Source organism: Cygnus atratus, chromosome 1, assembly GCF_013377495.2.
Source record: "Cygnus atratus isolate AKBS03 ecotype Queensland, Australia chromosome 1, CAtr_DNAZoo_HiC_assembly, whole genome shotgun sequence".
NCBI lineage: Eukaryota > Metazoa > Chordata > Aves > Anseriformes > Anatidae > Cygnus > Cygnus atratus.
The window spans coordinates 194,271,497-194,295,727 of NC_066362.1; the positions used below are offsets into that span (position 1 = coordinate 194,271,497).

Sequence of the window (24,231 nt, forward strand, 5' to 3'; positions counted from 1 at the left end):
TGTTTCCCTTTTTAGCTAGCCAGAACTTCGATTCAATGCTGTGGCTGCGATTGTTAACATACTGGTAGCCCCACGCAGCCTAAATTCCAAACTCAACGGGAAGCTTTCCCAAGACGGCAGCTAGTTAAGCCAGGAGACCCGGAGGTTTCTTTTCGAGACTTAGATGGGACGCTGTCATTAAATTACAGTGCAGATGTACAATAGGAAGGATGTGTACAGATGCCAACCATGTGACATCTCTAACTATGAATGGAAATTTATTTGCTAGTGACAAGCACCTCCCTGTTTAATGCAGGTCTTGCTCTAAACACCAAGCAACCGTTTCGCAGGGTAAGGCACTACAACCAGCACAACGTGCATCGCCTGCACAGGTTCTTTCTTAGGTATAGACTTCACTACCTTCATACACGAGGTGCTCCTTTTACAAAAGATAACGGGTACAGATAAGAGCCACACATGAAGTGATGAGAACCAGTTACATGTGCACACTCATCCTGGAACCTGAGGTTCAGCATTTTCACATCACACTAGAGTATAAGACACTGAAGTACCGATAAGCACATCTTATTGCTGGAAGGTCTGAAGATTGAGAAGCCTGTACTTGGGCATTAACATGACTTGGAAAGACTGGTTTCACAAAGTCTGACAAATTGACAATGCTGCATGACTTGGAGTTATCCCGGCAGTATTCTTCTCCCACTGTTTGGTGCTACGTCCTTGAAAAATACCGATGAACATTTCCCCCTGTAGGTATCTAACATGCAAGTCCATGTATCCAGAGCAGAAAAGGGTGAGGAACCAATCATTAAGGAAACTGGAGTCATTGGATTACCAGTTTATAACACAAGCCCCAAGACTTCATAGGAGGTTGGAAGATCCTACTATTTAATTGCACAATCAATGTAAACTTCCAAATACAGAAAAGTAGCTTTTACATTTTAATCCTCAGCGTAAAGGTTACATGGCTGCATAGCTACCCTCCATTTCATCATTTCATCTCTAAGATCCTGAGATCTGGCCAGGAGTTCTATTCTTTGAAAAAATCAAGACAGAAGGAAGTACCAGATGCTGTTTCTGTTTCCAAAGAGCACAGGAAAAAAAAATACCACCACTTCTAACAGGAAGAGTTTAGTCACTGCAGCCTGCAGAGAATAACCAACAAACAGAATAGAATGAACAAGCACTCATTTGCTAAGTAGAAATATTTTAATTCAGCCTTCATATAAACTATTATCAATACACATTACACAAATATCTCAACACAACATTTAAAAGTCTCACTGTTCCTGCAACAGTTAGCCTCTTTTCTCCACCCTGTCCACAAGAAAGCCAAAACAGAACTGTAACAGTAGCTGAAGTTTACTGTTAATAAACAGCCATCTTAACTATTTCCTCACATCCTGTACTCAGTTTACAAGGCAAGGATCTTGGTGGCTTGCAGGGGTGGCCTCTGTGAGATCAGGGACAGTTCTAGCCAGTTCCAGAATGGACTCACTGCTGGCCAAAACTGAGCCAGTGAGCAACCCTGGTTGCACCTCTGATGGCATATTAAAGGGAAAAAACTGCACAACAGCACCTAAGTGAGAGACAAGCGAGAAAATGAACTAAACAGCCCACCAAGGTCAGGGAGTGAAAGGGAGGAGGAGCTCCAGGTACCAGAGCAGAGGTTGCCCTGCAGCCTGTTGAATCGACCATGGTGGAGCAGGCTGTCCTCCTGCAGCCCGTGGAAGACCACATCAGAGCAGCCATCCTTCCTACAGCTTGTGGCAGACACCACGCCACAGCAGGTGAATGCACCCTGAAGGAGGCTGCAGCCCATGGAACACCCACTGAGGAAGGCTCCCACCAGGAGCTGTCACCCTAGAAAGGAACACGCACTGGAGCGAGTCTTCTGCCAGGAAATGCAGTACAGGCCTGTGCTGGAACAGTTCTTGAAGAACTGGAGGCCACGGGAACGACCCATGCTGGAGCAGGTGAGAAGCATAAGTAGGCAGGAGCAGCAGAGACAAGTGGTACAAACTGACTGCAACCCCCACTCCCACTAACGGCAGGAAAGAGGTAGAAGAGTTAGAAGTAAAGCTGAACCTGGGAAGACGAGGCAGGTATTTTTTTTTTTTGAGTTCTCACTGTCCTACTCTTATTAATAGGCAATAAATTAATTTAGTCTTGCTCCCTGTCAAGTCTGTTTCACCCATGACAGTGATTTTTGAGCAATGTCCCTGACTTTATCTTGATTCAACAGGCTTTTCCGTATTTTCTTGCCTCATGTTGCTGAGGATAAGTGAAAGTGCAGCCTGTTGGGCACCTGGCAAGCAGCCAAGGTTAGCTCACCCCACATCCAGATGAAAGAAACCCATGACAAGAGCTACGCCAAGCTCCATTTTAGGAACTTGACAAGAAAGGTCTTTTTTTTTTTTTTTATTCAAACAGATAAGGGCATACTAATCAAGTTGCTTTCCTTAGAAAGGAAAGCTACAGAAACATCACCTTAGTAGTGAGTTAGTTTTATAAATAGAAATTGTCTTTGGCAAGGAAGACCCAGTATATTCATAATGTTGATATACTTCATTACACAACAGTGTTAGGTAGCTGATTAATCATCTTCTTTAACACAATTTTCCATTCTCAAGACTTTGCTGGCTTAAGCTTCAGTGCCTGGCAGATGACTTTTTGCAAGTTTCCTTCCTTATGAAAGAAATGTACGAACTGTGCCCTTTATCGTTCCCCTGCAAATAGGGCATTTTCTGAGGGATGGTGCACATTCTTTGCATACTACTAGGTGACCACATGGAATAAAAACAATGGAAACTTCTTTGTCCATGCAAACTTTACACGTTCTTTCTTCCTGCAGTCTCCTCAGTTGTTCTTCCATAGGTAAACCTGGAAAAAAGTTAACCTTTTAAGAAGCCTGAATATATGTGCATTCTACTTAGAAAGTAGATTGGAAAATAAAGGGTGAAACTGAATGTGACTATGTTCACTAAATATAGATGGCAGTGAGAAAATAAGCACACTTTCCAGAGCTCAGAAACCAGCATGCAAGGAACCAGTCTGTACTTTCCATTTCTAAGGGACAACAAACAGCTCGGGGACTGGAGACCAGCTATAGTTCTTGAGACTTATGTTTATATTTCAGCATATGCTGTACTTTTTGTGTTTGGATATTAGAAGCACAGAGCACAACGACTGGTGGAAGTGAGCTATATTCAGATTTGTGTACCTTTCCACAAGTCTGTTAACATATTAAGTTTCATATGCATCTGAACTACAAGAGTAAGAATCAGAGCTAACTCAAACTCAAGTCTGACAAGTTTATCCATCCAGCTGTTGGCCAAGCAAGATCTTAGGACAGCTATAACCCACTTTGGAAAAGTAAAAATCACGGTACCTCCTATGAAACGCTAGCCTATTATTCACTGCTTGATCCCTACCAAACGCCTTCGTGAGAACTTGTACCAGGACCAAGCCCAGCATGTGCCTGAATTTCTCAAGCTCCGGAAAACTCAACCTCCTAGTGCAACGGGTCCTGTGTAAGGCACAATGTACAGCTTAAGGCATATAGACTTGCGTGCAAGCCTGCGCATGCACTTAAGATGTGCTTATCTCAAAATTACCAATATAAATCAGGTAGAGGGTCAAGCATGAAAAATCAATTTCTTAACCAAAGTTAATCTCTTTTTAGGATGTTAGTCAATTGTCCCAAAATACCCTTTAAAGTAAGAAAGTGGAGTTTAAGATACCTGACACATCTTCCGTGGGAACATACTTCATGCTCTTCTCCACTAAAATAAACGAAAATGAACAACCATGTCATTTCACTAATCTACATTCCAACAGCATCTGACTTTTATTTTTAGATGGCAAAGACAGCACTAATTAGTCTTTGATAAACGTACATCCTTTAAGGAAAATGACATACCAAATAAATCTTTGTAGAGTACAGGGTCACAATCTCGTAGACAGTTTCTGAATATGCTGGCTGCTGCGTTTCCTTTCACTAGAACTGTGTCTATCAGTTCCCTTGCTTGCAATGCTGTCTGAGTCTTTTGTTTAATAACGTCATGCTCAAGTTCCGTTATCACTTTAGCTGACAATAAACTCCCAAGGATTGGAAGTACACATGTTAAACGCTGGAATAAAGCCATTCGGTTCTTCCGGATTAAGGTCAAATCATCTGGAATAGAAAGGGGATTGGGTGTTTGTTAGGAACACAGTACTCCAAGCTGCATTTTTGCTTAGTAACCGACACGTTCTATAAACTCTACTTGAAATGTTCACTTACTAAAGAGCATTAAAAAGACCTCAAGGAGTTTTAGCAGTACTTACATAAAGAACATACTTAAGAAAACCACATACAAGCAGCTTTGGAGCTGAAGCCTTTTCATTTACAAGGCCTCCTGCTCCCATCTCTACATTAAGTGGTTTGAGGGGATCTTGTCTAACTTCATACAGGTCATGCTCTCTGCGGAACTGCAAAGAAAAGAAGTGGAACAGCTCTGCATAACAGAAATGCTAACCCACTGACAATTGACAGGTTAACTTCAGTCAGTGACGGTCAAAACCATGACCGAGGTGTAGATGGGATCAAGCTTTTCTAAGAGGTGTCCAACAGAATTATGTGCAAGCAAACCAGAAGCATAGCACAACTAGATTCAGTTTTTAAATATAGTCTATCACAATTTTACAAACAAAGTCTCTTGAAGATTTAATGGCTGAATCCATCTCTGCTTTTGTGGCAGAATATACAAATAGGAAAGAAGCCATTTTATTTCAACTTGTAATTGAGAAGCTTCACTACTGCTTCAAAGACTCTAAAAACACAGGGGGGAAAGGGGTGTCTTCAAAAAATGTACATAGTCTTGATGCAATAGGGAACATAAAAGGTGCATCAAATAAACACCATTCAATATCTGACCTACATGGTTGTTTCAGACTGAAAAGCTGACCTTTGACAATCTTACAAAACCTAAATTTGTAAAAGCTAGCCAGCTCCTAGAACAGGAAAATGTTGGCTCACCAGTTCAAGTACCTTAAAAAGCAGGCAAATTTGGAAGGAAAAGGAAAAAAAGTATGTTAAAGTATTTTGTTTCAATTTATTTAATTAGTAGTGATATAAAGGCACACAGTTATTAAAAAAAATATGGCTTTGTTCCTGTGGAAAGAATAAGGTGATTCTAAACTCTTGGAACCTCTATGAACCATCTTCCTGAAAGGGAAAGAAATAATTACGAGACTGCTAGCTACACAGATTGCCAAATAATGCTCTTAGAAAAGTTGATCCTAAGAGCAAGTAAATTAAATCACTTTGCGAATAAAAACAATTATAAAAATCACACCAGAAAGTAGAACAATACAAACCACTTCTGCTTTCGTTTTTATTCATGCCTTATGCATACCTGACGCCACTTCTTCAAACTGTCTCTCTTTCTCTTCTTCCCTCTTCTCATCTTCAGCAGTGAGCAAATCGGACACAAGATCATTAACAGTCTTGTAGTTTTCTTCAGTGGCCAAGATTTTACTTTGCACTGTTTGCTTTATTAGCCGTCTGCTGAATCCCATCTCCAAGGCAGCTTTAACTACAGGTGTGTTCATCATGATTGCATCTTCTGAATGATTCTCTCCAGGTTCAAAACGAATGACTAATCAAAGAAGAAAATCACTGTGTATAAGGTAAAGAACAGAATACTCATACAACCTACAAGTCAACACATCAACATTACCTACACGCAACACCTAACATTAAAAAGTTCAGTAATTTCAATAGTTAAACAGACTTTTTTTTTTAGTAATTGGTTTCCATTTTTAAAACTAGTTACTTGCATTCAGTTGGATTGAATCCATGATAAACTTTGACCCACGTCAGGTTTCACAAAAAAAAAAAAGTCTAGGATAATCCAGAGAAAGATCAGAGACTCCTATTATGTCTTCAGGTTGTCGTTCCCCCCTCCCATACACACACACTTATAGTCATGTTTAACTTTAGCCTTAAAAAGCATCTTGACTGAATCTTGAGTTAGAAACTCAAAATTCGGGGCTTCTAGTGCAAGCAATTGCTCTATTTCAGCTCTTGATCAATCCATCCATCTTACTGAGCACCAGGCACATGGGACTGACTCATCATCCTCAACCAGCAGGGACTACGATATTATCTCCTACTTACCCTGTGGGAGGAGTTTATTGCCACCATAACTGGAGCTCCACTCACAATGGAACTCGAAGACTTCACTTTAACAGCTTGTCCTACCCTTTCTCCAACTACTGCCACTCAACTCACTGTTTACCTAGCTCTGTGCCTAAAAATGGAGTTGCATTAACTGCATGACACCTTTAGCAACTACTCCACCAAGGTCGATACCACAGATCAATTTAGCAAACTCCAGCTTGACTTGTTTCTGTTTAACTCAACAATGAAACAAAAAATAAAAGGAAGTGCCAAGCATTCAAAACTAAAATCTAAGCAGGATATGGCAGTATGTAAATAAGGAAAATGAAAGCTGATATGTCTCAAAGGAGCTTCCGTAAAGTCTGTTCTTTAATGTTACATAGACAGTTATAGTATTGTTGTTCCCAAGAAAGCCTAAGATTCGCTAAATAAATTAGTTTTGGAGAGCTTATCATTAAGTCTGCAAAGTGCTGAGGGTCTTCACAAACACGCTTTTCATGTTATATTAATATACATACTTGGAGGATCCATGTTTTCATCTACAGGTGTATCAGAAGTTGACAAGAGCTGTAAAACACAATGGAATTGCGTTAGTATCCAAGAATTGCTTTTCCTTCTACATACCCTTCTAGCAACTGCTTGTCTCAAGAAGTTGGGCTGGGCTTTTTATCTGAATAATATCAGTTAAGTATTTTTACATATGGTTACACAAGTCTCAATTTCTTCAACTACATAACCAATATAAAGTTAGTGCTGATCACTTCTATTAAGAGAGTTTTGGCTTATTCTTACCATATCTTGTATGGATAACGATAATTCAGCTGTGAGGAGCTGCACAGACAATTAAAAACTCCCTGTGACTGGTTTCTGAAATACCAATGGCTCATCTGCACTATTCGCCAAAACTTACATAATCATAACTTCCTTCTCCTGACACAGAGGCTCAAAGGATCTCGTTGCCTCATAATGAGGAGCAAAGGTTTGTCTGTAAATGACCGGGTGTTGTAACCCCTGAATTACTACTATAATATTATACCACCTACTTAACAATTTCTCATGAAACTCCTTCCACGAGTAACCCTCTACAGGGTAAGTTCCAATATTTCAGTTCCTTTAGCCATCGTTCAGCACCGAATTTATTTTTTTGTGCCCATAAAGAGCATATACCATGTGAGAAACTTAGTAGAAATATATATAGAAGTAAGGCAGAAGGATGTATGGAACTCCCCAAAAGAACACAGCACTCTTCAACAAGGGAAAAAGGAAAGTTCCAAAACAGTAAGGTTTACCTGTTCAAGCAGATGGGGAAACCTGGCCTGAATCTGACTTACAAACTCTCCTCCTTTTACACGAAGCAGATACTCACACCTGAAACATTGGCAAAAATGTATTCAATTATACTTTCTATTTCCCAATAAGAAGAAAAACAAAGAAGAATGAAACCGTCTACAATAGCACAAAATAATTTAAATGCACGTTTCATGCTGAGTGAAGGAAGAGATGAGTTTTCTTAACTGGAAGCTTGATGTAGCCTAGTACCTGGTAACACTTCAATAAAGCTTTTCCATGATGTTCAGCAGTCAGTAGTCTTACGTACATAAATGCAGCAGCTTTACATTCTGCTACCACTTTTAATCAAAATGACATACCATAAGAAATACTACGTCAGCTTCCTTGCAAAGAGCAGTGATAAAGTTTCTAACTCAACTTCTTTTGTTCTCTCTCTTACTCAAATCATTTTAAAAAAATTATCAAAATTCAACACCACTACCAAAGCCAGATCTGCTTCATGAACGCAGAGTTTTATCTCTTTTTAAGTACATTTATTGACCAGGCATAACAGAGGGAAACAAAGGTGTCATTTAACTGTAAAAACATCCTGTATCCAACAGGAGCTGGTAAATTGCCTTTGTAAGATTAGTTGGAGCGTAAAGAATAATTATTCACTTTCCTGAAATTAAGTGCAGCTATTTCTGTCATTAATGAACATGGAGATTTCCACAGGCTCAGACAGCAGTCAGGTATGCAACTGCCATGTAATTATAGGGAATGTATCCACAAGTTATTTCTGTCATTTTTCCAATAGAGATGTGTTAACAGTCACTGAAACCTTCTACACAATCCTTCCTACACCTAGGAGACTAAACCACACCTGCCGAAAGGCTCGTTAAAGAACATCCAGTGTGTGCGCAGAACTAGACTAAGTTCTAAGTTCTTCCTACCTCAGTGCTCAGAAGCTTTTTTCTCCTCTGCCTGCTTTCTGAGTGCTTCCCTTATCTGCATATGCTCACTAAGAATGCAGCATCACTTGCTAACAGTGATTTGGGGATGCACACAGCTCTTAGTTATGAAGGGGAAAGACTTAAGTATCATGCTTAATGAAGAAGCATTTTAAGACACCTTTAGCACTTCAGAGCTTTCAAAAAAGAGGAACATGAAATACATCCAAGTGATAGAATGAATTTGTACACTATATGGCAAAATTAAGAACATTCAGCGCAGCATATAGCTGCCAAAATTAAAAGTACTTAAGCAGTAAGGATATGAACAAATTATGATAAAGAGTTTGCAAGTTACCTTGGAAACCATTTTGCATGCTCAATCCATGGATCATCTCCAGATTCCCAGCACCTTAACCCACCATCACAGCAGAAACACTTCACATCATCGTTGCGGCCTTTAAAAAAGGAGGCAAAATATCTAGCAAACATTTACACAGGTTACTTTAAAACAAATGTTGAAACAGCAGTATGAATAAAATCAGAGATACCAGGTTTTCGTACTTACCTACATAGTAAAAGCCAGCATCTGCAAGCTGTTCAGGTTGAACTGTAATCCTAGTTGGCCAATTTATGAATGTTTTAACACGTGCTTCATGAGTCTGCATGCTCACATTTGAAACATTGAAACTTGTTTGGTCTCGGGTGAGATTTTCCACAAAAGGACAGTTAGGAAAGTGTCTCCGATGCTCTGACAAGGCATTATCTTTTGGTTCCCAGTTACTCAACTGACCACCACAGGAGAAACAAGCAACTTTGTCTCCTGTCCCCAGGTAGTAAAGTCCAGCCTTTGCCAGATCAGTGGGCGAGAGAAACATCAGGGGCCATGCATGAAAAGTGCGTAGTCTAGCCTCTTCAGTACTCATTGAAGGATTGTGAGGCTTAGGTCTTAAGTGTGAGAGGTCTTCAACAGCCCTAGTAGTTACTGGGTCTTGAGGAAAACTGGAAAAAGAGCCACTGAAATAGCCAACTTGTTCAAAGCTTGGAGAAAGCGTCATGGAATGTAGAGATGATGATAGACCGCTTGTGACCAGAGGTGAAAAGGCAGAATGAGAGGACAGCCCGAGGTTGTTCACTGAAATCATGTCCTGAACAAAACTGCAGCTAGGATACAGCTGTTTGTGCTTTTCCATAGCATTATCTCCTGGTTGCCAGTTGTCCAACACCAAGCCACAACTGAAGCATTTAACTTTATCTTGCACACCAGTGTAATAAAACCCAGCCCGAGCAAGACTCCGTTCTGACACTGGCACATTGACAGGGAAAGTAGAAAACGTTGACATTCTGTAGAGTTCACAGGATACATCGTATTTCAGTTCACCACACAGAGCGCTCTGCTTCATCATGCTAGCCAAGAGAGGGCTATTTTCCATTATGTTCATAATGGAGTATTGTTGGAAAAATGGGACAAGTCTTCCTCTGGGAGGTAGCTGTGTGCATTAAAGGCAATTCTGAATAACCCCTGCCTGTGCAAAAGTAAGAACCTGAAAATGAAATATTTATGTGCAACTTTCAATACAGGTACGAATAGAATTAGCCACATGATTAACAGACTTCAAACATTTGCTGAGTTCTTGTACTTGTGTCTACACAACTGCTTTTGCACAAAAGCTGATCTATCCCATCAACAATTAAAGAAAGCATGTTTAAAAGGACAAGGACTGTCCCTTGAACTACACATACATCACATGCTTTCCTTGTGCTTTGTATCTGGGAGAGCAGCGCCAACTAGTCAGGCTAGTAGAGGCTGGGTCCAGAGGGCAAAACCTCAGATGGGTTTATCAAAATCCTTTGTCAATAAAGAAACTAAAACTGGGGGGGAGAGGGAGAAGCTTCAAATAAAATGAAATAGTATGTTACAGTTTAAAATGATGTCAAGTGGTTTAGGATCTACTGCACCCTAGACAACTATACACATGCAAACTTTTAGTTTTTAACTCTCATTATGAAACTGAAAGTAACAGCTTCTTAAGCTCAGAAGAGCCCCTGAACTGACATTACTCGATTGATCTGGTGTATCTGCTACTACTGAACTGACAAAAACACCCTCAACATCTGCATATTGTTGTAGCGATTGTTAAGACTTAAGTCAGTTTCTACTCAACTTCAAGTGTATCAAATATTCAGCTATGAGATGCATAAATCCTATGCATTGCCTCTGACAAGAACATACTGCCTTAATGAGCCCCAGGCTTTTCTGTCTGTAACACTGTCAGCACAGGCTGAACAGAGCATTTCAGTTTTAACCTGGTGCCTTAGTTACAAGTATGCACTTATCGCATTTAACATAAATAAATTGCTTTGTGTCAGGACATTCTAATGCTTTATACCAATAAATTAAGTTTTTGCTGTATGCCATATTTATAAAACAAACAAACCTCAAACAAAGGAAAAAAATAAAGCTTTAGTTTCTTTATTGTGCACAGAACTACCTCCCAGAGTTCAGACTGAAGTCCCTTCTAAGGTGCCTACGTCTCCATATTTGATAATGACTGTTCACAAGAAGAAACTGTAGATGTCTATAGCCTCAATGAACTCCTTTGGGTGGAACAAAACCTGTAAAGAAGGAAGAGTAGTGTTTCAAAAAATGCAAAGCAATGTGCACATAGTATCTACATAAACAAACTACACAAACTGAAGCACTAAAATCGCAGAGGAAGCTTTTTTGAGATGTCAGCTAGTTTCAGGAAGTCAACTTTATGTACTGTCATATGGAATGGATCTTACACAACTTCCCTGCTACTGACACATATGCAAAACTGTTTAATCCACAGGCAGAAGCATTTGGCAGATGGATGAATCAGGCCGCACGATCACAAGCTGTATCAGCATAAATAGAGGAAAAATCTTGTACAGAAGATGGTACACCCATTTAAATTTGCTTAAGGCTGCAGAATCTCAACCAATAAAGATCCAGTTTTGTTACACTGTCTTATATTAGGACTATTGAAATTTCTTATTTAGCTAGATCTGACTATATTTAAAGGGTAACTTCAGCAAAATTTGGAATTTCACCAAAAATTTCAGTCAACAACAAAGTTCACACATTCTTAAATATAATATATATATATAGTAACCTGTTCTGCAGTATCAATTTGTTGCAAGTTCTTCCAGGAAAGACTCAAAATGGATGTATTTGTCACAATGACACAGCCTTAGAAAAGTCCCCTACAGGAAAACTGCATTTTCTAGCTCTTACCACGGTCATCCACCCTATTAGTGCCCCCACTAATTTCCTAATCCCAAGGAAGTGATTAACAATGGCACAAAGGCCACGTGCAGCTGGGACTGAGACGTCAAGGTCTGTGCACAACGCTAGTCCAAAAAGTCTCCCGACTGGGAAAAGCCAAAATAAGCGAGTTATATCACAGCACGATGATGTATCCCTAGGAATCACTGACTGCTCGGGCTGTTACCTGATAACACTCCTCTAGTATTACCGTGCGTTATATCCCTACATAGCCTCGATGCCCACAACCTCCCGGCCACCAAACCTCATGTGTCCCCCCGGTTACCCCGCAGCGACACCGATAAGTTAATTAAGCCCAAATAAGCAATATTTAACGAGCCCAACACCACACAAGGGGAAAGCGAGCTGGCTCAGGCGCTGCCGGCGCCGAGCGGTGACACGCAGCAGGGGGGAGCTGCCACACAGCCCCGGAGCCCCCTCGGGACCTCTCCTTTCCCCCCTGCCCCTATCCCCGTCCCTGTCCCCATCCTCCCCGCTCCACGAGGCGGCTCCCCAGCTCCCCACCAGCCCCGCAGCAGGCCGCGTCCCGCACCCCCGAGCCCGCAGCCCCTCACTCACAGCCTCCGCTCGGGCCCCTCGCAGCAGGCGGCCGGGCTGCGCGCCCCAGCCTATATGGGGCGCCCGGCCACGGGGCTCAGGGGGAGCGGAGCCCCCTCGGGCACCGCCCCGGCCCGGGGAACTCCGGCCACGGCGGTGGCGACGCTGGTAAAGCCCCGGGATCGGCGGAGCGCATGCGTTGCCCGAAGGGAGAGGGCGGCCACCGCCTCCTCCTCCTTCGTCCCGCCCGCCTGAGATGGCGGCGGGGGTCCCTGCGCCTCCCTCTGTGTGGTGGTGTCTGGGGGAAGGCGCGGTGCTGTGGGTCCTCAGCGCCCCTCAGCCCCCTCTCAGCCCCCCGGAGCGGGGCTCGGTCCCCGCCGGGGTGAGCGGGAACGCTCGGTACTTTCCTAGCGGGCGGGGAAAGCCCCGGGGGCGGCGTGCTTCCCGCTCCGCCCCGGGGCTTTCCAGGCTCCTTCCTGCGCCATGCGGGACCCGGCGGCAGGCGGGCGGGCGGGGGGCGAGGCGCCGGGACCCTGCGGGTCCTGGCTGAACCCGAGCTGACGGGGGGCGGTCCCGGAGGTTAAACCTTAGGGCTGAAAGTCTCAGGGGAAGGCAGTGAAAGTCGCGGGGGGAAGGCAAAACTGACGGCACGTTTCCATCGGAGAGGTTTAGGACGGTATCTGCACGTAAAAGTCTGCAGAACTTCCACAGGAGGTACCATAATACTGACCGGCGCTCAAAATCTCCCGGCAGAATTACGATATGACGTTTCCTATAAAGAAACGGCAGACAGAAGGTGAAAAAGCCCCGCTTGGTGCATTTGTGATGACAGCGATAGCGGGGTGTTTGCACAACTGAGAACTGAAGGGTAAAAATAAAGGAAGCATGACTGAAGAGCGTGTTATGACACCGACGGGTATTTTTTTGTAAGTGTTCCAGTAAGGTGAATTTGCAAAAGACTCATTCATATCTTTTCTAAAATGGTTTCAAATTTCCTGTCATATGCGATGACGCTAATCAATAATAATACCGAGTCAAATTTCAGACATCTAAGTGCAGTAAGGCAGTACTGGAACACCATTTAACTTCCCTTAAGTCTTGACATAGAAATGTTTCAGCACTTGCTAAAAAAGTAAAACAACCTTAAAGTTTAAAATTGTTATCAGATCACCGACGCGTCATTTTAAGGAAGCTTCTGACATTGAGAAGACAACAGTAGGGATTCAAAAATGGACTCAGCTCTCTAAACACCATATCTGAAGATGGATAGGGTGTGGGATTTCAAGTTTGTTGCACACAGGGAGCTCAGTATCACATAAGCAAGTGAGCTCTGTGTATGTGTGTATGCATGGCTTTAATTGCAGCTGCTGAAACATTTGTTTTCATGGACCAAGCTGCTGATGTTCTCAGCTTGGGACTTCAAGCAGGAGTTCCCAAATGAATCTGTTGCTATAGATTCCAGGTGGCCTCTTAACTTTTAACCACATTCTCCCAAAGCTCATTAATTCACTGTTCCACCTTAACTCTCTGTCCTGCAGTGCTTCCCCGCTTGGTGCCACTCCATGAAATCAGAAGATAACTAAAGGTTTCTTAGCACTGAAATTCCCAAGGAGTGATGTGTCACCAGCAGCATCCCAACTCCAGCTTCAGCATGGGACCAGGGTAACTCTCCAGAGGCAGGGGCAGAGGAGTGCAGCCATAGTGCTTCCAGTCATATGCAAGCTAAAAGCAGCACATGCACAACATGAGCATTCCTTTCACCGATTGCATCAGAGTTTGAAGATCACGGGCTTGACCTAAGAAACGGTAGGATAAACAAGATGCTCTACTTTGCAGATTTGTTGCTCTGGAGGAGGGGAAGGAAGGCTGTACTAGGATAAAGCTCTCCTCAACCAAAGGGAACTGCTCTCTTAGCGAGTCCCATGTAATCAAAGAGGTGACAGGACTAATAAAAGTGTGGCTGCCGCATTACCAGTGCTTGTGAAAATAAACCTAATGACAGTGTTGACTGAAATAGCAAAGGTGATATAGCCAGTTTCTGGAGGTGGAACATGGTGAGCCTGCAGCATGAGTGCATGATGAATGCCAGCGATAAGTAGGACAGACAGGCCAGGAAGCAGCTGATAGGACTGCACGTCCAGAAATCTTCTCCAGGAGGCCTGATGAATGTCTGTCCGTGCTGGGACCCATCTCTTGATTCCTTCTGCAGTTTACCGTCTTCCACAGCATTAAAATATCTTGCTTTAATGGTGCCTCTGTAACACATGCCTAAACATCCCTGAAGAGGAGAGGGTAAAAACACACTGTTGTTTGCCTTTCCATTGCTACTGCTTTGCTCTCCCTTAAGTTACAGGGGACCTGTAACCTAGTTTTTCACCACCATAAGTGACTATGTCAGAGTATCTCACTAGGATTTCAACTTTACCGATACCCGCTCTGGATATGCTTGGATACTGACAGTGATTTTCTCTCAGATGTTTTCTGGAGATACAAGCAGCTCAAAGCAGTAAATTCATCGTGTCTGTGCTACCAAGGATGAGATACAACATAATCTGCAATTTCAGTAATAGTGCTCTGGTCTTTAGCCAAGAATGGACCCCTACTTGTTTTTTTGTTTTAGGGAAAAACATTCTGTTAGATGAAGAAAAAGTACTCCCTAGAACAGCGCTTGTATTACTTCAACCATGTCTATAGCATACCTATAGCCTGCTTGGCTGTCAATTTATAGAAACTAATGAAAGTATCTAAATTCCAAAATTGCTTTTAGGAGTGAGAAAGCATTTCTCCAAGGCCTTACAGTGCTTCGTCTGGGAGCCATGCAGCTCCACCAGTGAAGGAGACTCCTGTACCTTCTCTTCCACTCATCTAAACCCACCTATAAAACTCCATACTTGTATTAAAAAGGAAGAAGAGTTATTGCCAGCTAGCGTCCACACTTTTCAGCTTCCGAAAGGTATCAAAAGCTGCTATGGAGAGTATTCTAGCAGCTGTGCTGATGCTACTTATTTTGAATCAGTAGCTGCCATTCACAGTTCATTGGTAGCGTCACCCCCTTTCCAGCAGTAAAGATGTAGGTTTTGTCTGCTAAACTGATCTAAGATGGCAATTAGCATGCCAGAAAAAAATAGCGAGCAAATTTTCTTTGGAAGATGTGGCTTATCAGCTCTTTCAAAATATTAGAGGAGGAGGAGGATGGAATAGGAAAAAAAAGAAAAACAACAGATGTTAAGGGCGACTTATGAAAAGCCAGACTGGGACAGAATATTTACTGTAGATAAAGTAGTAGGACCTATTTGTTTTAGAAATGAAGCCAAACCCCAAGAGCAGGGCAGTTCTGACATCTTGTAGACATGACATCAGACAAACTATGTTTTGATAATCTGAATGAATGCAAACTGCTTCCCACTTCACTCCAACTAAACACAGCAACAGGGCACCTATGTCTAGACCAGCAATAACTATTACTTTAATTTTGTGACAAGACTTTATTAACTGCATTTGGGCACATAGCAAAACAAAATAAAAGTGAATATCTCACAAAGGACAAATATCATATCTAGACAGTAAGGGTATCATGACTCATTGTAATAACCTCTAATGTTCAAGAAAAAAAAAAAAAAAAAGAAACTTCATCTTGCAGCTCCCATACTGAAGGTCAGTAGATTCACCATCCAGAAAGTTTCCATTAGCTGTGCAGCCAGACAGTTCTGTTTTACACATCCTCCTACACAACGGAGCACAAGAGCAAATGTTAAAGTTTGCCTAAATCTGTTGTGGGTTTTATTTCATCACTTTCAGTGCAAAGAAGAACTCCCACAAGACATAATTAGTCTGAAGAATATATCAGAACCACACTGAATAAGCTGAAGCTTTTACATCAATAAAAAACTTTCTTTCATTGTTATTTGCTTGGAGAGTCACAGGAAAATTTGGTAAATTTTGCATTCAGTTCCCTTTTTAGATTTGAGAAGCTGTTCGCTTTTCCAAGTTTTATTCTTGGCTTCTAGGAAGACATTTGTGTTCTGCTGATGGTTTAATAAACCTTACATTCAGCAGGAGAAAAGAGCCTGAAAAGTGCCAAAGCAGAGATGACTGGGCTAAAATAAACAAAGTTTATGTGGAAAAGAGGACCACATGTACATCGAGGAAATCGAAAGGCTGCTATTCAGCTGCATTGACTTGTTTAAATTCAGGGCTTCTCATTCCTGCTTCCGTCAGAGGTGCTGTCTTTCTAAACAGCAGATTGTCTACTTTGACTCAGTTACTTCCTGCTGTTGTAATACAAAAATTTCTCTAGGGGTTTTAGTTCTCTTTGCTTGAACTAACTATTGCTATTCACATTCTTGAGCAGTGTCATGGTTTTGGCTGAGACAGAATTCGTAGGGGCTCGTAGGGTGCTGTGTGTTTTGGATTTTTGATGAAAATAGTGGTGATGACACAGGGATGTTTCAGTTGTTGCAGAGCAGGGCTCACACAGACCAAGGACTGCTCAGCTCCTGGTGCTGCCCTGCCAGCGAGGTACCTGGGGGTGCACAGGGGGCTGGGAGGGGACACAGCCAGGAGCTGGCCCAGACTGGCCAAAGGGATGTCCCACACCCTGTGGTGTCACGCTCAGCAATAACATGGGGGGCAAAGAAGGAGGAAGGGGGGGATGTTTGGAGTGACGGCGTTTGTCTTCCCAAGGAACCATTACACGTGATGAGCCCTGCTTTCCTGGAGGTGGCTGAACACCTGCCTGCTGATGGGAAGCAGTGAATGAATTCCTTGGGTTGCTTTGCTTGTGTGTACAGCTTTTGCTTTGCCTAGCAAACTGTCTGCATCTCAACCCATGCCTTCTCACACTTTTACCTTTCGGATTCTCTCCCCAACCCACCTGAGGAGAGCGAGGGGCTGTGTGGGGCTGAGCTGCCTGCCGGGGCTAAACCACAGCAAAGAGTCATAAGGAATCTTGTATACTAATGCCCCTTAGTTGAAAGAGAGCCTGATGTGACAGTGTTTGATTTTGTGAGGATTACTGTGGAGGTTTACCACTAAGACTACTGTGAGGCTCAGGAATATACAAGGGGTTTGGGAATCACGCTACATGTGATGGCATCACACTTCACTGTGGGAGTGGGTCACAGCTGCGACGAAGTGTTCCGTTTAAAAGAATGACATCAGAAAGAGTATTGTCCATTCAGAGGTTTCAAATGTCACTTCAGAGCATGGGAAATCAGTGACTTCCAAAAACCTACACGCAAAGAAATTCAGCCTTATGTTCCCACATGCAAAATAAAGCCCATAAGTCCAGAAGCAAAACCAGAGATGTGAGCTATGTGCCTGAGTTCCCAGTGCAGCAGCTGGGAACTGATCTGTGGTTTAAAACAAACAAACAAACAAACAAAAATGCTCTTCACAAACTGAACAAGCCATAAATCATCTCTACAGTCTACCAGAACAATGATGGCTCAAATACTTGTAGCAGACATGGGATCTGACAATAGGAGTGGGGGCTGCTTATGTTAATCCTGCTGACAAATGGTAGTAAAACTGCAGCCTGAGAGAAGCTGGGCTTTTCCTTTTAGCGTTCTGCAGTGTTCCTTAAGAATATGTTGAGAAATATGAAGAATCATAGTTTTACTGTAAACCCTTTGTATTTTTAGCACTTTATTAACTGCAGTGGGAAGACACTGACTTACAGAAACATGGGATCAAAGAAATAAGGAAATGAGGCCTGCTGAAAAAAAAAAATCTCTTAAACTTTAAATTTGTAATGTTTTCATGATATTTTCATGTAATATTTTCAAGGATATTACAAGGAAAAGCATAGCGAAGACAGGAAAAAGTGATGAACCTTTGACAAGAGGTTAAGCTAGTATTTTTTTGATTGTGACTACAAATTGAATATTAACTTGCACACTGATACCCATTGGGTATGTATAACAGGAGGAAGGATAAAAGACAGTAGTTGCTGAGTTAGTGGGTATAAATTACTATTTAGTGAAAAGGCTAGAAAACTGGGTTGGAGGGGCTGGAGTTTGCTATCAAGTTTCCACAGATCTGGTATTAAATCAAACAACTGAAAAATTATTGGGGTAGAGTGGACAGACAGATACATTCTCACAAAAAAAAAAAAAAAAAAAAAAAAAGATTGCATAAACCAGATGTTAAAATCAGGCTGAACAGCACACAATAGTTGTCATGCTGATTAGTCACTTTTTTTTTTTTTTTTTTCCCCTAGTGGAGCAGGAAGGAGAATTGCTCCTCTGCTGGTGTGCTCATTCAGAAGGACCACCGCAGACTCAGAAAACAAAGAGCAGACTGACAGGGCTGAATTTAGAAACCAGCAGTGGCTGCACTGACCTAAAGTCCATCAATCCCAGTACCAGCTGGTACCAGATATCCCAGATAGCAGATAATCCGTTTATGCAATAAATCCTATCTTGACCTCTAATACCATAATCTGGGGCTGCTATCCAAAGTTTGGTGTTGTTACTCGTGATATAGTCCAAAAGGTCACTCAAGTTATTTTATGAACAAAGCTTTGGAGGAAAAAAAATGTCTGTATTGTAGTAGAAACATTCCTGGGCCAGAAATTCAGAGTGGCACCAAGAGCAGCTGGCTCAGGGAGCTGGAGGCTGCTGCATTCATTACCCCACAGGGCTGCAGAGAGAGGATACAGCAGCCTTGGGGGAGCAAAGGGGTTTTGTTACTGTGTTGAGTAATTTTCAGCAGGGAGAGACCATTTTCAGCTGGAACGCCCCATTCCTAACACACAGGAGCAATAAGAAATATTTGCACCAAAAAAGAAAGCTGGTAAAATATGCTTGTACAGCATCTGCAATAAGAAGCCCCATCCTCTGCAGCTTTAAGTTGCCATTATTTTACAAAATACTAGTGCTGTAAATAGTCATGAGACTGACTTTATACTGCTCTCTTTATCTCTTTATCCTGACAGTGAGGCACATATTTAAAATGACAAGATTCAAGGTGCTATGCCCTCATCAGACTTTGCTAATTGTGGAGATTAAATTACCTTCTAAGGGCTAGCAGAGAGGAGGTCCGTGTGTCTCAGTATCAAACGTGCCAAAGCCCTATGCACACAGCATTGTTTCCAGCACCACCTGCACACTGAAAAATCCAAATGCAAGGGCCTGAATCAAGTACCAGCATCTTGGGGTTTGATAGTGGCCCTCTTGCCAGTTACCTTTCATCCCGTCTCGAAGCCCTTCCTGATACAGCTCTGAATGGGTATCTGACTGTGAACCTGGTTTGTGCCTGAGCTTTGTCAAAGACATGCTGTAGGTCTCCAGAACGCTGTCTCCTTCACTTGGACACTCAGTTCTGAACATAAAATAAGCTACTGTGAGAACGTATCCAAAATTAAGCAGGTTATCTTCCTCTGAGAGAATATATAACAGTTCGGCATCTACCGAAGACTGAAGGAGTTTCTCTTTATAATGTATTTCTTACTTGGAAACAATGGCAGTATTCATGCCTAGTTAGTTCATAAAGTTACTGCTTCTGAATGTGCATTTCCCAAAATGCAGGAGTCGCTATAAAAGATGCAGGATATTTTGGACCTTAGCAAGTTCAGTGTTATGACAGTGATTTCCCTTCTGCTGGCTCCTCTGGAATAATTGAAAAATGAATTTATTCTGAAGTCAAACGTTGCATGTACATAGTAAGCCGCTCAATTCTGATCCAGACATGTAGGCCTGTGGGCCGAGTCTTTGTAGATTGAAATCCGTTTATATTGTGAGCGCTATTCTTTTATTTCTGCCCTTTCAAATCTCTCTTTCCCCCTCCAATCTGTTTGTTTCTATCCAAGGCTAATCTTCTGCACGCAGAAAACCCCCACATTTCTACAATATCCTGTTTTTCAAACGCTGTGTTATCTCTGCAGTTGCTGCGCACGAGGACTCTTCAGCTGACAGGCTGTCAGCTACATTGCTTGCAGGTTGTCAGGCCTCCCGCGTTACAGTATGTCTGTCCGGCCCCAGCAAGAAAGACCGTCACTTTTTCAGAGACAAAGATAAGCTACAAAACTCATTGTAAACCAATTTCTTCTGCTCAATAAATAGTAGGACAAAAGACAAGCCTCTGCAAAGCAAAGTGTGTTTGTCTTCTGTAATACGACACTATGATGACAGGCGCTACAGAAAGCTTTAGAAGGCAGACATTGTACAGCAACTCTGAAAACAAAAAGAGCTGCTGACCAGCAAAACTCTTAGAAAACACCAAAAAAGAGTGCAGAATTTGGATTTCATGCAAGAGAAGGACAAAGGTTACAGTGATGCAATTAGCAAGAGAGAATCATCCAGTGAAATGCAGAAGAGATATAGGATATATATATACATCTGAACTGGTCAGTCTTTATATTTAAATGGAAATTAAAAGGTGCTTTTAAGATGTTTAATGTGTTTTTCATTAAATCCAGAAGAAAAAAAAAAGGAAGAAAAAAAAAAAAGAAATGCTTAAAATGGATTACACGAACCACCCTGAAATGATGTTTTCTCTCTGTAATTGCAAAGGAGGTGAGAGTGTTAAGTCGCTAGAGAGCCTATTCTCAGACAAATAGCAAAAAACAAATCTGGTTTTAATCTTCTGTTTCTCTAACATCATAGGGAAAATGATAAAGTAATAAGTCAATGGTTGCTCCAGATCTACATGCTTTTTAGTGCGTGCTTTATGTAGGATAAACAGGCAGGAACCCAACAACTGTTGCCTTGAACCAGACCCGTGGTCTGCCTGGGGTGTTCTGCAGTTTCTAGGGACCTTCTAGCAGAAGGTACACAAAGTCCTACAGCAGGAAGTTACAGATAAACACAACAGATCAAATATGCTTGGGGTTTGTTTCTGTTCATTTTCACTTTTGTTTCATCAAGGGCAGGATTTGATAGAGCTGCAGGGAAATGAAACTAAACTTTTCACTGCTACAACAGGGGACCAGAACCAAACTGCTAGTTTTTTTTTTAAAATGCACTGCTTTGGGGTTTTTCTTTAGAAGATAATCTGGAAAGGGTCGTTATTTTACTGGGAGAATTACAAAGAATGAACTACAACAATAACATGTTCCTAGTAGGACAGTAAAAACTATTTGTAGATGTCCATTTGGCAGGCCTGGGCTTATAAAACACCAGCCCAGGAGGCCTGGTGGCTGGGAAGCTGCATGCCCTGCTCTGTGGCTACTTAGCATCAGGCATCCTCCCTGTGACTCAGGGCATCGCTGTCCCTGCTGCTGCTTCTTGTTGGCTCTGTCAGCTCTGACCTGTCGTAGTCAAAGAGTTAGCTCTCTTTTCTTTAGAGACCTCTCATTTTCAGTCATGACCAAAGGAGAAACTGAAGGAAATTAGAGAAAACAGCTCATCCACCATCTCACTTGGAGTGTGAAAATCCAGGTACCCACCTGTCGTGGCAGCTGTATCTCATGTATTAGCAACAATTCTGCAATCTCGTCCTCATTCTGTAAGTCTGACAAGCAAAATGCGATTGGTGCCTGCTATTTGGGCTGTTTGGGACGGGCAGAGAGGGCATGGTGATGAGCTGCCCCTCCGGAGGACAGTCCTGCAGCGGAGCACAGCACAATACCATGTTTCACACATCAGGATTTTGGAAAGCTGAGCAGTCTACGGGCTGGTCCAGACACACAGAAACTTTTGACACACTTAGGAGGTGCAGCATGGTGCCAAATTTCACAAGACAAGTAGTCAAGTTAATCAAAATGATCTGGCTCTTCCCACCAAGGACCATGTTTTCCAGAGCACGATCTATCCTGAAGCATAACAGGGGGATTTTATTGCCAAGCAGGCTTCAGTGAAATCCTAAGTGAGGTTTCAGATTGCTTTCTGGGGAACTGAGCTCTCCCTGGGGTGGGGGCAGGAGATTTGGCAGGATTCCCCTCAAAGTTTGTGGGAATCATCTTCTGAGGCTAAAGGGTGGGAGAGACCATGGCCTGAAGATGGATCTCCCCTGCCTGTGGGGCTGAGGACTCACGGCACAGAGGCACGCCACTGCTGCAGACCCAGAGTGTTTCTGCTGTGAACATCTACTTTTCCAGAAGTGTAGTCAGCGGGGAAAGTCCATCCCTGGGGTTCCTATCACAGCCACTGCAGACCACACGCCTCAATGGAAAGCTGCTAGGAAGAGCGAGCAGTGACACAGCCTGGTGCTGGCTCCTTTGCCTTCCCCTTGGTGTTCCCCTACTCTAAGGCCCTCACCTCAGCACCTCCTTCAGCCAGAGGCCATGGAGGCCATGGGTCCATGCTCCCCTTTCTGCATCCTAGCAGGGAGCCACAAACAGCTGCATCTACAGGGAGAAAGCGAGAAGGGGAAAGAGTAGAAGTTATGGGGCCTTGTTGACTTGCAGCACAAGAGGAGCCAGGGTTCAGGTAAATTCGTGCTTGTGAACTGGAAGAAGCCCAGCCCTGGCAGAGCCTCAGCGCACCCACACGTGTCTTGTCACCTCACCCGGTGCAGAGGACAGCTGGGCCTCGTCCCCGCCACGTGGCCATGCTCCTGGAGCATGGGCTGTTCTTGGGCCCTCACGCAGCCAGAAGATAAGTGGTTAACAGGTCTGTGCACATCAGCAGTCATAAACTGTAAATTAGGCCAGGAAGTTAATAAACAACAAAAAAAAAACTGGTATGGAGAGGAAGAACAAAGTACTGCCTTGTCTGCAAGGAATTAGCTGCCCATGTACTAAGGCTTGCTGGGGATCTGGAGAACATTTTCATAAAACCAGAGTCCAGAGATACTGCTGCAATTGTCCACACAGCGTATACTGCAAGAGTTACTACAACAACTGTAATCATGTCACAGGCTATATGCTTTTTTTTCTCTCCAATTTTAGCTTCAGAGACTTCTCCCCTTCAGACATGTGGATCCACCTGCCCTATTTTTCATGTTAACTCTGAGAATTAGGGTTAGGAAGCTTTCCTGGCTGCTCAAATCCCAATCCTTCTCACTCTGAGCTGCTCCACATGGGATGGGCTTAGCGCTGGACACCAAGATGTGTGAGTCACGTGTTGCAGATTAAACTTGTTTTTTCTTTTTCATCCATCTTTTTTTCCTACCAGTTGATTAGCAGATTTATTTTTTTTATTATTATTATTATTTTTTCCCACAAACTTTGCCTAGGGGCACTAATTCCTTTTGGTCCTCTCTCTTTGAAAACAAAAGTAATTTTGGTAGCAACATTATCCCAATCACTTTTCCTGGAAAACAATGCAGGGTCCTGAATTAATCAAATTATAATCAACAGCGGAGAAAAAGATTGTAGGTTTGCTAATCTCTCGCTATGTAATTAAGCATGCCAAGAGCTTTGTGTTGCTTTTCTCTATGCCACAGGAAACAGAGAGCTGAGGTGCGGGGCAGTGACCCAGGAGCTCATCAGGTTTCCCAGTTATTGACTTTGCAGAGGTAGATCTTTACAGCCAGAACTTGAACGTCCCCCAAAGACACCAGACACTCCGACTGATGCACAGCAGTGAGAAAATGCCAAAAAAGGGCTGGTGTTGTTTTAGCACCATCGAGTGGACAAATAAGGAAAAAAAAAAAAAAAGTTTATTTTTGAGACTGGATAGCCAGGTGTAGCTGGGCAGGCAATGGCATGGTGCTGGCTGCTGGAGCCCTGAGCAGCGCCAGCCACCCCAAGTCCAATGCTGTGGCCATACATCCCACACCCTCTACAGCCCTTTCTCATATATTGGAAAAGACACATGAGATTCCCATCTTTGGGGGATGTTTCCTGGGAGCTCAGCCTGTGACCCTGCGTGGCCACCAGCTCTCACGCCAGTCAGCATTCATATACCACCTGTGCTCCAAACCCTTCCCATGTGGCATCTCAGCAGTAGCAACCCAGTGGCTAATCACAAAAATACCCTGCTCATTTATTTATCACTTGCAAGAGGTCTCAAGTACCTCAACACCCTACAGTTCTTATTAGTGAATTAATTGGTACCTCCTCACCCATCTTCTTATGGTATCCACAGATATCTTGGCAAACTTTTGTACATCTTGTC

The 24,231-nt window shown here is 42.8% G+C and overlaps 1 protein-coding gene and 1 long non-coding RNA gene across 3 annotated transcripts; one reads left to right on the forward strand and one right to left on the reverse strand.

Moving 5' to 3' along the window:
- Positions 1 to 868: 868 nt before the first annotated feature.
- On the reverse strand, positions 869 to 12,723 carry BIRC2 (baculoviral IAP repeat containing 2). 2 transcript variants are annotated; one of them, XM_035542416.2, is made up of 10 exons: positions 12,251 to 12,723; positions 10,875 to 10,998; positions 8,951 to 9,926; positions 8,741 to 8,840; positions 7,453 to 7,531; positions 6,682 to 6,730; positions 5,397 to 5,639; positions 3,920 to 4,174; positions 3,741 to 3,782; positions 869 to 2,880 (listed from the first exon to the last, which is right to left on the reverse strand). In XM_035542416.2, the coding sequence occupies exons 3-10, from the start codon at positions 9,822 to 9,824 to the stop codon at positions 2,687 to 2,689; spliced, it is 1,836 nt and encodes a 611-aa protein (XP_035398309.1). In that variant the 5' UTR covers positions 9,825 to 9,926; positions 10,875 to 10,998; positions 12,251 to 12,723; the 3' UTR covers positions 869 to 2,686. The 2 variants fall into 2 exon arrangements, with proteins under 2 accessions (XP_035398309.1, XP_050566280.1); XM_050710323.1 differs by having other exon boundaries at positions 8,951 to 10,998; positions 11,520 to 12,470.
- Positions 12,724 to 12,805: 82 nt separating this feature from the next.
- LOC118245866 (uncharacterized) lies at positions 12,806 to 20,281 on the forward strand. Its single transcript, XR_004777998.2, has 3 exons — positions 12,806 to 13,155; positions 13,768 to 14,035; positions 20,115 to 20,281. It is a non-coding gene; the product is annotated as an uncharacterized LOC118245866 (long non-coding RNA).
- The last annotated feature ends 3,950 nt before the right edge of the window (positions 20,282 to 24,231 follow it).

Coding starts and splice junctions, on each gene's coding strand:
- BIRC2 (XM_035542416.2), bottom strand. CDS start 9,824: ATGAACATAATGGAAAATAGCCCTCTCTTGGCTAGCATGATGAAGCAG. Junction 6,731..7,452: donor TTCCCCATCTGCTTGAACAG/GTAAACCTTACT, acceptor TGTGTTTTACAG/CTCTTGTCAACTTCTGATAC. Junction 2,881..3,740: donor TCCCACGGAAGATGTGTCAG/GTATCTTAAACT, acceptor ACTTTTTTCCAG/GTTTACCTATGGAAGAACAA.